This window comes from Kryptolebias marmoratus, linkage group LG20 (genome assembly GCF_001649575.2).
Source record: "Kryptolebias marmoratus isolate JLee-2015 linkage group LG20, ASM164957v2, whole genome shotgun sequence".
Classification (NCBI taxonomy): domain Eukaryota; kingdom Metazoa; phylum Chordata; class Actinopteri; order Cyprinodontiformes; family Rivulidae; genus Kryptolebias; species Kryptolebias marmoratus.
The window spans coordinates 18,078,957-18,095,252 of NC_051449.1; the positions used below are offsets into that span (position 1 = coordinate 18,078,957).

Below are 16,296 nucleotides of genomic sequence, written 5' to 3' on the forward strand. Positions count from 1 at the left end.
TTTTTACAGTGTAGATATCTAAAATGCCAGTTTCGCCTAACAGGAATTTTATATTAGATATTCACTCATGTTTACACAGTCCAGTCATTAAATTTAAAAGTCACTGAGAAACACGATTTCAGTTCCAGAGGCCTTTTAAATTTAAAAATCCATTTCTGGATTGAGGTGTGAATATATGTTACAACGGCTTGCCTTAAAACTCGTCGCTCTCGCTGGGAACTGAGCAGAGGAACGGAAAATGGCGGACCTCGAAGACGTTACGCTGGACGGGAGACCGCTCCAGTCCCTCCGTGTAGCCGACTTAAAAGCAGCTCTAGAAGAGAGAGGACTGTCGAAAAGCGGGCAGAAAAATGCTCTCGTCAAAAGACTCAAGGGGGTAAGCTTCACGGCGAAATGTGGCACGGCTGCTGACGCGAGCTAGCGTGAACGGTTAGACGGGCTGATGCTCTCGCTCTCCGGAGAGGGCCGACAACTGAGTGTCGTTACTGCCGAGCGTAGTAGTGGACTTATCGCTGTTGACACCCCGCTCTAAAATTTGTCTCTGTTCCGTGTCGTAGTCGAGCTTTGTTTGGCTTGCCCAGAGCTGTCCGGCTCACGGTAAACCCCGGAGTTCAGTCAACTTACTGGCTGACTGTAAACTGTGCTGGTTTTGATGTTGTGTTAGCCTGTTAGCTCCCCTGCTAACGCCGTGAGTTGAGAGGTGGCCTCAGCGGCTGTCTCGGTGCTGTCTCTACGGCGTGTTGTCATTGACGATACGAGCACGGTTTGTGCCCGGGTTATATCTGGGTGTGCGAGGTGCCACGGTGAGTCACGCCGGAGGCAACCTGTTTACATTTTGACATATTCCGCCGTGGAAGCTGTGATTTTTCGTCTTCCCGGTAAACACAGTGGTCCTGTTACACGAACGTGCCCGCTGAAAATGCAGCGCACAGATAAATAAAAGGCGAAACGCTGTTTACATTAGCCTTTTTTTTTGTTTGTTTTCTTTTTACCGGCAAGCGTTTATGCCAGTCGTGTTTTTGATTAGTTTCTCCACATATGTAAACATCAAAGGTCGTTTTGTGTTTTTTTTTTAAGACATAAATGTCACTTGTTGCTGCATGACTGATGACAGATTTGAGTTATGATTGCGCATTGTGCACATTTTGACCTGTTGGCTTTAACACATAATGGTGATGAGCACATATACTAAATATCCTTAATCTCTAATGCAGACATTAAGTGATAGGGAAGGGATCACTACCGATTTAAACATGTTTGTTAGAATAAGTACACTTTTTATTGAGTTAGATGGGGTGTTTTATTTGCAGACCTGCCCTTCATTCCCTGTCTGGTATGTTTTTCACAGCCAAATGAAAACTGCCTTGTCTATTAGGCCTATTAGAGTTAGATTGATTTGTGTGACTTAAATCTAATTTGCTGGCACGATCAGGGAGCTCGTTCGTGGCACATCGTCCTGCTCTCCGTGGCTATTTTGTAAATTTTCTGAACGCTTGTTGTCGTAAGCTTTGTCGAAAACAAAATCTACAGATTCCACGTTAAGAAACGCAGACAGGTGATGGTACTCAGTGTTTTCTGTTGACGGCAGGCAAAAAAGACAAACTTGGCCCACTTTGTTAAGAGAATCTATGGGTGAATACAGCACTTTAATCAGATGTCATGGTTGTACAAATATCCCCCTCACAAATATAACCTGTGGTCTCAATAACAGGCTCTCATGCTGGAGAATTTGCAGAGGACCTCCACTCCTCATATTGGACTGCAGCCAAACTCCCAGGTAAATGTCTCAATGATGCTTTTACTTTCTATTCAAAGGCTGAGGGGTTTCTTTAGGAATCGATAGCAAAATGTGCATTAATGCAATTCTTTGAATATGTCTCCAAACAGCTTTCTTTCTTTAGGTCCCTTGAGGAATTTCACCTAATTTGTTTTGTGATGCTTTCTTTATGTTTAGATTGGGGAGGAAATGAGCCAGAACAGTTTTATTAAGCAGTATCTGGCTCAGCAACAGGAGCTCCTGAGGCAGCGTCTGGAGAGAGAGGCTCGGGAAGCCTATGAAACAAACGGTAACAGTCGGGTTCAAAGTCTCAGCTACAGGTCGACTGATATGAGTTTTTCTAAGTCTAATGCCGATCTTAAGAAACCAGGGAAGCCAATGGCCCATATACAGATACAAATATATTTCTCATTTAACTAAACATAGCAATTATTGCGTAACTTGTATAAAGATATATTTAACAACCCTTAGAAAACAGTGTACACAATAATATACAAAAGAGCATTCTTACCTAAAAAATAAAAAAAAACAACTACATTTTTGGCTACAGTCTGCAGGTTGAAGCAACTGCTGCTGCATCTTTATTTCCCTACTTGGTATTTGATTAAGCATATATATATATATATATATATATATATATATATATATATATATATATTTTTTTTTTTTTTTCCTTCTTTTTGTCTTTTGTGACCAGATCAACAGGACCACAGAGACGTTAACAACAGTACATCTTGCCCTCCTCCTGCTCAGGTTAGATGGCTCTTTCTTTCTCTGCCTTTTACATGTTCATTTCTTTTTACCTGGGGATTTCCAGAGCCCCCAAAGATTATAAGTAACTTGGTTGTGCCGGAAAATCCACGTGGCTAATTTCTTTTTTTAATTTACTGATCAGGATGTCACACCACCTGTGCAGCACAAGCCGCCTGGCCCTTCTGTTGGAGAGGGGTTGTTTGGTTCTGTGAATGCAGGACAAGAAAACAGAAATCAGGAGGCTGACGTGTCCAGCGCACCTGCTTCAGCCTCCGTGGCCATGCGGGGTCCTGGCGGTGAGCAGCGGTCAGAGCGAGGTTCAGCTTCCAGCGAAGTTGCAGGCGAGAGTGATGATGAAGATAGCGAGGGTGGTGGTGGCGATGATGATGACGACTGGGGGAGCAGCGCTTCAAGGAGGAACCTCAGAGAGCCGCCCAGAGTTCCCACAGCAAGGGAGAGGTCTGGTGCACCACGTCAACCCCAACAGCAACACATCCCTTCCCTTTTGTCGCCTCAGCTCCGCCAGCCAACGCCGCCTCCATCCCCACCTCCAGAGTTATCGTTCCCCTTACCTGACACCCCTAAACAGAGTCCACCTAGTCCTCCTGCTGCCCAAGCCAGGCACTCACCCAGCTCCTCCAGCTCTGGTTCCTCCAGCAGCGGCAGTCGCAGTAGCAGTCCAGAGCCTCAAAGGAGTGGCCATGCCGAGCGTAAGCCTGGTCCGCTGACCCTTCTGGCTCGCAAAATGGAGTCAGAGGGGGCTTTCTCCGGAGCAGGTTGGCACCGCACAGACGGTGAAGGTGATAGGCAGGATGGCAGCTCACCTTCAGCCATGTTGTTTCCAGGCAGGGGTGCTCCAGACGGTCTGGTTTCCGCTGTCCCTCACACAGCCAACACTGCCAGCCATATACCATTTCCCATGATTCCTGGCTCCCACCAGGGTGTCACACATTCGGTCCCTCTTTCTGTGAGTGTGCTTAAGGCCACTGCAGCAGAGGAAAGGGACCGAGAGAGGGAGGCTGAGATGGAAAGAGAACGAGCACTTGAACTGGAAAGGCAAGAGAAGCTGAGACAGCTTGAACAAGAGCGAGCAGCCGAGGAAGAGCGGGAGCGAGCCCTCGCACTAGAGCGAGAAGAACAGGAGAGAGCTCTGGAAAGGGAGATGTTTGAGCGCCAGCAGGCCTTGGAAAGAGAAGAAAGAGAGAAGGCATTACAGCGAGAGCGAGAACTTGCTCTAGAAAAAGAAAGACAGGAGAGGGAAATGGCTTTGGCTAAAGAGAGAGAGGAGCGCAAGAGAGCCATAGAGCTGGAGAGACAAAGGGAGCTCGAAAGACAGAGAGCCCTGGAGGAAGAGCGCCTGCAGAGAGAAAGAGAAGAGAAGGAAAAGCAGGAACGAGAGGAAATGGAGAGGGCAATGGAGCTAGAAAGAGCCAAGGCTTTGGAGCTACAACGGCTAGAGAGAGAAAAGGCTCTTGAGCAAGAGAGGTTGGAGAGGGAACGAGCTCTGGAGGCTGAGAGAAGGGAGAAGGAAAGAATCGAGAGAGAAAAAGCCCTGGAACAGGAAAGGCTGGAAAAGGAACGAATCGAGCGAGAAAAGGCCCTAGAACAGGAAAGACTGGAAAAGGAACGCATTGAGAGAGAAAAGGCTCTTGAGCAGGAGAGGCTGGAAAAGGAAAGAATTGAGAGAGAAAGGGCTCTTGAACAGGAGAGGTTGGAAAGAGAGCGAGCTCTGGAGGCTGAGCGAAGGGAGAAGGAAAGAATCGAGAGAGAAAAGGCTCTTGAACAGGAGAGGTTGGAAAAGGAAAGGATCGAGAGGGAGAAAGCCCTGGAACAAGAGAGACTAGAAAAAGAGAGGGCTTTGGAACAAGAGAGGATTGAGAGAGAAAAGGCCTTGGAGCTCGAGAAGAGGGAAAAAGAGAGAATTGAGAGGGAGAAAGCACTGGAGCAAGAGAGACTAGAGAAGGAAAGACGAGAGAGAGAGGAAAAGGAGAAGGCAGAGAGAGAGGCAGCTCTGGAACGAGAGAGGATGGAGAAAGAAAAAGCTGAGAAGGAGAGGAAAGAAAGAGAAAAGGCTTTAGAGCAGGAGAAGCTTGAAAGAGCAAAAGTACTGGAGAAGGAGAGAGCTTTGAAGCAAGAAAAAGAAAGGGCTCTTGAACAGGAAAGACTGGAGAAGGAGAAAGCAAAGCAGAAAGAAGAAGAGGAACGAGAAAAGGCACTGAAAGAGGAGAAGTTAAAGATGGCTGAAAAGGACAGGGGGGATCATCTTTCTCCATCCAAAAGTGGCCATGAAGTTTATGTCTCTCCCCAGCCAACGTCTTCTCTTCTGTCCGAAGGAGTGGCTCAAACATCATCAACAGAGGCAGGACAAGAAGATGTCCATGCTCCAGTGTCTCAGACTAAAGCCCAGGCAGGAGACTCTGATGCAACACCCCTGTCTCCTCACTTGTCATTCAAGAAGTTCCGGTTTTTAAGGGACTCCCCCATTCAGACCAAGTCCTCATCCACTTCTTTGGTTATTAAGCGACCTCGTACTTTCTCTGATAGCCCCCAGCCTCAGGTCTCACCTGTCATCTCACCCACCAGCGTTGGGGAACGACGATCCTCTGCTAAGCAGGGAGAACCACCGATTGGAAGAAACCAGGAGGTTGGTGCTGCGACGGTGGGATCTGCAGAGGCCGAGCCTCAGAAGACCGCTGAAAAAGTTGCACAGGACCCAAGTCCGAAAGAAGAAGGAGCAAAACACCTTGCTTTGGAGAAGAAAAATCAGGTGCCCTCGCCCCAGACGACGAAGGAGTCCATCAAAAGTGCAAAAGAACGGGAAGAAAGCAAGGCTTCTCCGAGCCCAGTGGATGCTTCAGAACAGAGAGGAAGAGATGCAAGAAAGGGAGAGAAACGAGCGCGACAAAGGCCATCGTCAAATGATTCATCTTCATCCGAATCAGATTCTGGGTCCTCGTCATCTCGATCGTCTGGCTCATCCACATCTTCTCAAGATAAAACATCTTCCTCCTCTAGAGGCAGAAAGGTAAGCCGTGCAAATGAGACTTTTTCTCCTTGTACCACAAAAATGTGTGCAGTTTTCTGTGTTTACACATAGTTCAGTAACTGTATCCTCCTAAACACTGGATATCATTTGTACTTGAGGCTTTTCCTCCAGACCTTTTACCGTTATTCAGCTAAGAACAATGTTATTTTGTAATGTCATCTTATTTCATGTTAAATATTTATCTAAGCTCACACACGCACTCATCGTACTTTAAAACAGATACTTTAAAATCCTTCTATCTGCTACGTTCGTTTGCAGAGATAAGCAAACATTGGTTCACAGCTGTAAATTCAGAAATGTGGCTTTTTGATACAGACTTTTATTTCTTTCTTCTTTTATCTTTTTGCATTAGGAGAATGCTCATAAAATTTATGATCAGGTGACTGTTTTGTTTTGTTTTTAAAACCTACTATAAAGAAAATCGTACAGGCCCAGGGATGTAGTATTGCAATTCAGGAAAAATGTACATTCAGAACCATTACGTATCCTTGGTTTATTGCATTTCTCTCTATTTTTTTTATTTATAGGAGGTGAAATGTAAAGGAGAATCCCCATCACTGCACATGGAGACAGCTGAGGCTGTAAAGGACAAGAAGGTGCCTGTAGAGAGGAGTAACACTGCTGATGAGGTTCACACTACGGTCAGTAACTGATAAAGTGATAAAACTATTTTTTAGTCTTGTTTTTACTGCAACAATGGCTTTGTATAAATTCCTCAGAAGTCAAAATATGCTGCACCTAAATTGCTCTTCTTGAAATTGTGTTTTTCCAACAGATTGATGATCACGATTTTTATTTATTTTTTATTAAGTACCATGAAACTGACATGAAATTGCTTTTAATGGTGTAAAGATGGTGTATTTACTCGTCTTTCTAAATTGCCAGAAACTGGTCACAGAGGGATCAACCAGAGGAGAGCCACTCAGGAAGAGAAAGCACAGCGAGGGAGAAGAGGAAAGGGAAAATCAAAGGTCTGTTTTTTCTGCCTTGGTCTGTTACTGTTACATAGTGGTGACATTATAACCTGCTAATGTTTCTGTTTGGTCATTCATACAGACCAGAGTGAACATTGTGTCAGTGTGTGCTTACAAATAACAAGCTGGCTATCCTCTTATCAATTAAAGCTGTGTGCTAAACAGCTTCTTGTTAGCCACACATACTGATTTGACTGCTCCGAGGAGCATTGTCACTATTTAACCCTCTCCACATAAGACTGATGCTCATCAGTCATCACAGCTTCATTAGTACCTATATATGAGGAGTGTGAGACATTTTGTCTTCAAACAGCCCCTTTCACACCATAATTCCTCAATATGGCACCAAGAATGATCTCTTGCAACCTCCTTTTGGTGACACATGGACACACAACGTCGGCATCACAGAAGCAGCAAAAAGACAACAGTGCTGTTTATTGGAGGGGAGTGCTGTTCGCATTCACACATACACGCCAGCTAGGCTCTGATTACTTCACATCCTGACTCAGGGATGTAACAGAGGTGGATCCGCTCTGACCCCCTCAGTCAGTTCACACAGGACACAGAGGCTGGAGGAAGGTGTCTCAGGCAGCAACATCTAAATATTAGCTCTGCCTGCAACTTTAAGACGAACAAAACCACTGCTTTAAGAGGGAAAAGTACGCAGGTAGCGTCAACTACTTTAGACAAGAGATAATATTTTACACTAGAACTAATTTAGCTGATGTTTAGTTTATATTTGTGCTTAAAATGTGTCTTAGCTGACAATAATTAAAAAAACAAAAATCCTGAATTGTTTTATCTTGAGCACTGCCTGTGAAAAATCTTTGTTGGGATTCTATCACTCAGTGGGTTACCAAGCTTCACGGGTGAGTTTCCTGTACTGTCATTTTTTTTAGGGTTGTCAGAGTTGATAGCACCTTCTCTGATCCCTTTACTGTGAAATGCTGATTTTTATTCATATTTAAAAGATCTGAACTTTCCAATATGTCGTATGTGCACCCATTTTAACAGCACCTGTACGTGCAGCAAAGTACGGATTATAAAGTGTTGGATTTCCAGTCAGGCCACTGATGAGGCCACCTTGACGCCCGTGTGGTGGAGATGTGGGTCCTTCCTTGTGTATTATTTTTGTCATTCATAGTAACGTGGTTGTTCTGTTTCAGTGGCTCAGTTTAAGCTCAGGCAACGGGTTTTGGTCGTGTTTATTATGAATGTATTCAGAGGAGAACTGCGTTCAGGGAGGAGAAGATGTTCGGGAGGGAGAAACATCAGTGCAGATGTTTTAGCAGCTTTCAGAGCTGAAATCTGCTTTTTTTGGTTTAATCCAGTTAAGGACAAATCATACATTCTTAAAGTAGATGTGGAATACTACTTCACTAACATTTGGTTGCACATAGTCACTTTTTAAAGTTGCTTATTTTTATTAAAATTTAATGTTTTGTCTTGCTCCTATTAAGCTATTATTTGTTTGTTTAATCACATATGTATGGTCAGACTATTAAAAACTAACCTTAGTAATGAAGTTTCTCTTTTCTTTCCTAATGTCTTTTACCAAAATGCAGGCAGGTGAAAGAGACCGTCATGGCTGATCCAGAGAAGCTTTCAGGGACCAGTGAGGAGGTAAGGCGCATGAGGAATCATGACACATCTTGGTTGCCAAGGCTGTTAGTACATGAGAACATTAGAGAACATATTAGGTGAACCTTTTTTTTTTTATCAGTTGTGAGATTGGAAATTGGTTTTTGTCACCATTACTGGCTTTTACATGTAATAGTTTCTGTCTGTACTATTTTTAATTGTTTCTTTATATTTAAAATGTCTTGTCTGATAGATATTTGTAGCTCAGGTGGTTGTGCGCGCAGTAAAAACATGTAGTTAAATGCAGTTTTGACCTGGCTGTTTGTAAAATCTTTGTTGGGGCTGCCATAGGCAGTAACAGCAGGGCTATTTTCTCACTGTGGCTGATGTTTACATTTCAAATGATTGCTTTGTTGTGAAGGTGCTCATGCTTCTTCCGTTGCCCATATTGGTACCTGCACACAACTGCTGCTACACCTGCACAGAGCTGACCACAGCTAAGCCCCGAGGGCGACAGAGGAGTCCACCTGACAACAAAGGCTGCCCCATGTTCATCGATATGGCCAGAGCTTTTTATTGGACCAGGACATTAAACGAAGGGGCTGGCCTGTCAGCGTTAGCCACCTCTTAAAGGCTTAACGTCTTTGACTAAAATCTATTATTATGCCCCTCTGCTTTTTTTAATCTGAGTAGAGAACGCAAGCAAAGAAGGCTGCTCACTTCAAGTTAAAGGCTGTTTTTTTTTCTACAATAACAGTCAAAACCAATATGGTCACTGTGGATTATTAACGGGGACATTTTGAAAGGACATTTGGATTTCGTTCAAGTTTTGGAACCTCCAGCAGTTGGGTTTTGTTGGATACCTTTTTAAGTAACAGTGGGCTGGATAATTCTCTTTCTGAAGAAGGACTTGTTACTTGTTTCCTCTTACACCAGAGTTTTCCTTTCTGTGACTGCCAAGCAACTTCACATTTAAATCAGAAGTCTGGATTTGTGTTCAGTGACTGTTGAAGCCATGCGCCTGGTGTTCATCAGGATGGACTCTCGGCGTCTCTTTCTGTTAATGAGCCTGACGCCTCTTTCGAAAGAATGACTGTTCTGGGCAAAAGCCTTCGGGTGAGAGAACGATTGAACCTGTGCTGCCAGCCAAGCTTTCAGATTTCCATCCAAACATCTCAGCCACCAGTGATTGGACCCTTGTTGCCTAGGTTCTGTACATGCAGCCGCCATTGGGCCATACCCCACCCAGTAAGGATCAGGTGTCAGTGGTTCCAGGAATTAAGTAGATTTTGCTCTATTTTGTGTTTTTGTTTAGGATTTCTTGAAAGATTATAGTTCTTCCAAGAGAAAGGCCATTGCAAAGATTTTCTGATTACTGTAGTTTTATACAAATATTAAATACCTTCTTTAAACTCAGTTGAGAATGGCTGTTGTAGAGGTCTTTACTCATACAGTAGGACATAACATTTTTATATATATAATTTCAGCTTCAGATAAATTTTCCCAAGGAGTTAATTTAGATATTAATGAAAGTGGAGTATGAAAACTTGAGGATGTCACATTTTTGACAGAAAGGAAATACCGTTTGGTGCCATCAGATGGCAGAAATGTAGCAAAGGGATCCTGTAGAGCCGTTTGTCGTTCCTTCTCAGTTCCTAATTGTTCCTCTCATAGTTACTGCCCTCCCTTTCCTTGAGCCCGACCTTTTTATCACTCGTTTCCTCCCAACAGTGTTCGTCTCTCACCTTTCCCATGTATGCCGGGTTGTTTTTGTCCTTCTCTGTTTCAGGTTCCAAAGGTTTTCTCAGCACGGAAGATCTCTCTTGGAAGTGAGTACACCCTCAAAGTTTGGCTTTTTTTGTTATTATTATCAATTAATAACTAGTTGTTTTGATGCTGTGCTTTATCCATCTCTTATGTTAAACATCTACATTAGTCGCAGAATTTATATTGCATGTTTTATTAGCATTACTACTAAATAAACAGCAAAAAGTATCCAAATGTCTGCATGTTTTATCATTTGTGTATCTAATTCAGTGGTTCTCAAACTTTTCATGCCACACCCCGGTTTGAAGGAAGAAACCTTTTTAGGGCCCTGTCGGCTCAACAAGACTAAAACAAAGTGACGCAGGTTTAGCTTTAATTGGGGAAGGGTATAAAATAAAATAAAAAACTCTAGATATAAGACTTTAAAATTTGTTCTTGTCAAAAGTTTGACTTAGTTTGTGATATTTTATCTTTAGATTGTTTTTTAAAAATATTTTTTTATTTGTTTTTTCCAAAATAATGAATAAGAACTACACTTTACCAGGAAAATAAAATCCGGCTCCTCTGTCGGCCTCTGATGTCCAATCATCGTTTTAGAACCTCATTGTGCGCAGAACCCCAAGTAACACAAACATAAAGGAGCTCAGTGTAACCACAGTAATAAGAGCTGCAACAAGTCCATTTCTCTTCTGTATATTTAAAAAGAACAATAGTACAATTTAGTTTCTTCCAAACTCAAAACCGTGAGCAGGTATTTGGCAGAAAGATTCAGTCCTTTTTATTTTTTTATCATAGTTTTTGTGGCTTAATGTTTTATTCCTCCTCGATGCCGTTTCTGAAAGTGATTTTTCTGTTTTGTGGTAATCACGACGATTTGTTATTAAAAACTTGAGCGGCCTGTAATATTATTTCAATAAGCTTCATTCTGTCACCTGTCAGAGTGTTCAGACAGACAAACGAGCCTCATGCTTGTTTTATCTTACGTCCTTCTCTTATCAACCCGCCCATACGCTGAACGTCCCACTCAGATCCATAACAACTCTGACCATTTGTCCCTGATTTAAAGGGACATCTGCTCTATACTGTGAACATTTCCCCCATTAAAGAGAGAAAACTCTTCCATCTCCTCTCCTCATCAGAGGAGTACGTGCAGACTCACTCCCTACACTGCCTGGAAAGCATTCTGGTCTGTCAGAGCAGAAACAACGTCTAAACATTAGTTTCGCACGTAATTTTTTTGGCCCGAAAAATTAAAATAAACTGAAAATAGCAGTGGCCACACACACCCTCCCTAGGGGTCTCGCCCCCACAGTTAGAGAACCACTGAATTGTTCCTGTGAGATCCCAAGTACTGACTCTTTAATATGACATTGCAGGCAGTAAATCATCTCCCGGCACCGGCAGTGGAGAGGCTGAGCAGGAGTCTGTGCCCGTTGCTGGTCGGAAGAGAAGATGGGGCTCCAGCACAGCTGTCACTGCCAAGAAACCCTCCATCAGCATCACCACCGATTCACTCAAGGTATCGGCAGCGGATTAAGATACATCTGTGGTTGTTTGTGATACTCCTGTGCCTGCTAGAGTTTGACTAATGGGAACTACTTAATAACTAGTGCAAGAAGTAAAAAGCCTGTAGGCAGCTAATCAGCCGGATTAAAGAATTGTTGACCTCTAGGACATGATGCATGGTTTTTATTTTTAATTTTTTTTTTTTACTGCTTTTGTCATCAACACTGAACAGGGCGAGGTGTAACATTCACATGTTTGTTTCCTCATCCTTCACCCTCAGTCTCTGATTCCGGACATCAAGCCGCCTCTAGGTCAGGAGGCAGTAGTGGAGCTACACCCTGAGGAAGCTGTCGTATCTGGGGCCGACGATGAAGACCAGGAGAGTCCAGAGCAGAACCTGCAGATCCGACGCACGGTCACACAGGTGTCTTTGCAGCCCGTACTCCCATGGCATGAATTATTATGAGAAAGACTTTTTTTGTTATGTGAAATCTTCCAGAAAATCTTACATTTTTTTCTCAGTGGTTGTTGTATTGATGCACTCCATCTACCTTAAGGTGGTGCATGCTGAGGAGAACGGACAGCAAGAGGCAAAGAGGAGCAGGTGTGAGGAGTTTGAGGAGGAGGATTCACAGTTAGAGCCAGAAAGAATAAAGGTCCATGAAGAGCAGATGGATACTTCCATCCCCGGAGCTTTGGAAACCCAGTCGCCAACTCAAACAAGCCAAGATGTTGAAATTAGCACTGGTACTATATTTACCACAATTCACACTTTTCTATTAAAACTCTGTTGCAGTGTATTCACAATATTTTACTAATTTTAGCGCAACTTTTAGTAAAAATATAGCAGAACTGAATAATTAGGAAGACATAAACGAAAAAGGTTATGTTGATTCTTCCCCTTGATTGTAGTGATGCCCAGCGAAACCCTCATCCGCCGCTCCATCAGCCAGCAGAAAACGGGTGTTTCCATCACCATCGACGACCCCGTTCGTACGAGCCGGCAGCCTTCGCCACCTCGAGGCAAAGTCTCCAATATCGTTCACGTCTGCAACCTGGTGAGAGAACAGTCCTCCCTTGTTGCACTTATTTGTTACTGTGAGAATATTCCCTGACTTCAGTTGTGCAGCAAAGATGGAAACTTCTTTTTCTCTGTTTGTATCACTTGGTCTCTGTGGCATTTATACCTCTGATTGGTTCTATATTCAGTCACTTTACAGGGATGTTTTATGTATTACAACCTACTTTGGGTTTAAGCTGTAGCTCTGTCTGATTCCACATTTGACTCAGTGGCCGCAAGGTGCTGAGATCCTGTGGCTACAAAACAAGCTCAGATCCTCAACATTTCATTAACGTGTTTGATAGTTGTCATAGGGTGGTTGTTGCTGACATGCTGTTTTTTGTTTTTGCTAACTAGGGCAGAGTACATTATGGCGGCATCAGTCCCATCTGTCCATTGTTCCAGTAGTTTGGTGGTTTGTTTGTTTTGGAAATGTTCCTTTTGAAATAGTTTAGGCAGCAGCTGAAGTTTGGTTTTTGAGCAGGAAGAATCTTAGAACCAAACAGTGATAGGTAGACAACTGGGTTGTCTACCTATCACTTGGATGTCAGATCTCAGTGAAGACATGTTTTCACACAAACTGCTGTCTCTAAACGACAGATTTGACAGAAAGGCATCCTAAGCTGTTACATCCTGTCGACACCGTCTTCTAATGTTTACATTTCTCCCAATTGTAATTCTAATTTCTGTAGAGGACCACGGTGCAGGAACACAGTTCATCTGCGCAGATGACAACACTGTCTCATTTTGTTCCTCCAAAGAAGCATTTTGTATCGTCAGTCAAATCCAGAAAGTTGTTGTAAACAACAGTCTGTTTGTAAATGCTATTTGTAATGCTGAGAAGCGTTTCTGACCACTGACGGCGTATTAATGAACCTCTGTGTAACTGAGACTCCTTTCTAGTGGGATTAGTAGACGTCAGCTGATCATATTAAAGCACATCTCAGTGTTATTAGGCATCGTGGTTTTCCCTCTTTATTGTATTTGGGTGAACGGTGTTGTGAACGCAGCTCTAGGGCACATTTAGAGTTGTGTTGAGGGAAAATAAGTTCATGGTTTGACTTTGCATCTATATTGAAGCTCAGTTTTTCATTGTTTTCTCTTGACTTGAGCTGAGTAGACACAGTAACACATGACTGTTGTTAAATCACTTTATTTGGTCTCCAGAATCCAACATCGGAGCTTCTTCCTTGATTGAACTGAAACAGCTCATTAGTCACATCTTTGTTTTAACATCAAAACGTTTTCTCCATTTTATCCTTAATGTCTGCCTTGTGTTCCAGCCAGATGTTTCAATCAGTCAGTTATTGTTGGCTGTATGAGAAATACTGAGTATAATTAAATATTTATTTTGTTGCAACTTGAAGTTTAAAAGTGCTGATAAGCTTGATGTCATATTTTGTTTAGGTGAGGCCGTTCACACTCGGACAGCTGAAGGAGCTGCTCAGCAGAACTGGCACTCTGGTGGAGGACGGCTTCTGGATCGATAAAATCAAGTCCCATTGTTATGTCACTGTGAGTTGTTACAGATGGTTACTTATTTGTGTAATGACTGCTCAGAGCCACTCTGAAAGACTTTTCTTTTTGTTTTTCTGTGTAGTACTCTTGTATAGAGGAGGCGGTGGCTACACAAGCTGCTCTTCACGGAGTTAAATGGCCTCAAAGCAACCCAAAAGTCCTTCGGGTGGACTTTTGTGAGCAGGATGAGGTGAGCTGTTTTTATTTTATGCCCTCAGTCCTTGTCCATGTGTTGCTAACAGGTGTCTCTGTGCTTCGCAGTTGGATTTCCACAAAGGCTTGATCGTAGCGGACAAACCCGGAGAAGAAGAAGCGGGGCCCGCCTCTGGACGTGGACGGACGTCTGTGCTGCCCTCCCTCCTCCCCGAGAGAGACCTGTGGGCCGAGCGCGAGCGCGAGATGGAGCGGAGAGAGCGGGCCCGAGCAGAGCGGGAGTGGGATCGAGACAAGGTCAAAGAGTTCGGGAAACCCGGGGAGGAGAAGGACGGAGGCCCCCGGAGGTCGCGCTCCAGAGAGAGACGGCGTAAGGAGAGGGGGAAGAGCAAGGAGAAGAAGACGGAAAAGAAACGTAAGAAACCTGCCATTTTGATTTTATGCTGGATATTTAATGATAGTTTTGTTAAATATCCTGATGTTTTTCTGGGTCAACAGCCGAAGATCCCCCAGCCAAACTGCTTGATGACTTGTTCCGCAAGACTAAAGCAGCTCCTTGCATTTACTGGCTTCCACTTACGGAGGAACAGGTGAGACCCACGTCACTTCATGCTGTCTAAAATTCTGAGCCGGAAGTTTTATTCGAGCCTCCAACCTCTCCTCGTTTCAGAGTCTTCAGCGGGAAGCTGACAGAGCAGAAAGGAGCAAACAGCGTGAGAAGCAGAGGAAAGAACGGGAAGAAGAGGAGGCCAAAAAAAGGGAAGAGGAGCGTAAGGAGAGGGTGAAAGCTGCGGGCGCCACGACGGGAGACCGAAGTGAGGGTGAGAAGGACAAGGACCGAGACAGAGAGAGGGACAGAGACAAAGGTAGAGACAAAGACCGGGACAGGAACAGAGATCGAGACAGGGAGAGGGAAAGGGAGAGGGAGAACGACAAACGCAGGGATGGTTACCGTAAACCAGGAGGCAGCTCGGCTCGCCGCTCGCGCAGCCGAAGCGATCCGAGAGAGAGGAGGCGCTGAAGGCCGACCCCCCCTCCTCCATTTGCCTTTCACTACATGTACTTTGTTACAACAAAGACCCAACAGAGGACCAATTGATGTCGTTTCCATCCCTCGAAAAGTCACTTCTTTTCTTTTTTCTTTTTTTTTTTTTAAGCACATCTACACCTACAGAGTGGCGCTAAGGGAGACCATGACTTTTGCAGTGTTGTTTTTTCCAGAGTGCTGTACGTCTCGGTCTATTCAACAATTTTCTTTAATCATTCTCCAATCTCTTTCTTCAGTTTTTGTCCTGACCGCGTAGCAGTACGGCACACTTAGCAATTTTCATTTACCCCCAAATCGCCCTGTTCTGTTCTTTTTTTTGTTTGTTTTCCCCAAAACAATGTAGGTGCGGATTATAATTTTCAATCAATGGATGAATCTTTTGGGGTCAAACACTCTGCAGTTTGGTGAGGAGTTCTTTTGTTGCTGCATGTAGTACAAAGCTACGCTTGCCAATGCTGCCAGAAGAAAAGCCTTTTTTCTTCTGTGTAGAGGCTTGCAGAAATCAGAAAATATTGCAATTGTTTGGTATTTTGTACAGATCTATAAGAATATTCAAAATTAAGTCTTTAAATAAGGCAGCTCTGGGGGAATTTTTCACTTAGTGTGTAAAAACTACTAAGGCAATGCAGTGTTTCTCTGTTATCTCTGTTATGAGATAATTCTCTGTGGGAGAGTATCTGTCACACCCAACAAAAATAATGATTATGTCCTTATTGAACCCCCCTCCCCCCATCTTTCCTTCCTCCCTTCTCGCCCTGTAGAGTCTTTACAGGCCTGAGAGGAGAGGTCGCATTATGACTTTTACCACCAATGGTTTTAATATTGTTTTTTTTTTTATCGTTATTTTATCATTTTAGTACAAAGATTTCTTCTTGTTTTTAATTTCTTTGAGTCGCCTATAAGTGGTGAATGTACAAATAATAAAAATTGAAGTTTGAAGAGATTGCAATATTTCTTTCCCATTCTCCGCAACGAAGAGGATCCGTCCGTTTTCGGTGCTCTCGGCCGTGGCCTTTAAAAACCTGACAAGTTTCTGAAAATAGCTCAGCTGAACTTTAGCTGATGGGCTTGATGAAACGCTCAATCGCCACCAGGGGGCGCTCGTACTGCATT

General features: G+C 43.6%; 1 protein-coding gene across 1 annotated transcript; it reads left to right on the plus strand.

The window, feature by feature from the left end:
* The first annotated feature begins 218 nt into the window (after nucleotides 1-218).
* acin1a (apoptotic chromatin condensation inducer 1a) lies at nucleotides 219-15,870 on the plus strand. Its single transcript, XM_017420836.3, has 18 exons — nucleotides 219-376; nucleotides 1,712-1,777; nucleotides 1,955-2,066; nucleotides 2,475-2,530; nucleotides 2,673-5,555; nucleotides 6,104-6,217; nucleotides 6,462-6,547; nucleotides 8,116-8,173; nucleotides 9,921-9,960; nucleotides 11,275-11,417; nucleotides 11,685-11,828; nucleotides 11,962-12,151; nucleotides 12,317-12,462; nucleotides 13,872-13,979; nucleotides 14,065-14,172; nucleotides 14,244-14,550; nucleotides 14,634-14,725; nucleotides 14,806-15,870. The coding sequence occupies exons 1-18, from the start codon at nucleotides 239-241 to the stop codon at nucleotides 15,154-15,156; spliced, it is 5,142 nt and encodes a 1,713-aa protein (XP_017276325.1). The 5' UTR covers nucleotides 219-238; the 3' UTR covers nucleotides 15,157-15,870.
* Nucleotides 15,871-16,296: the final 426 nt, after the last annotated feature.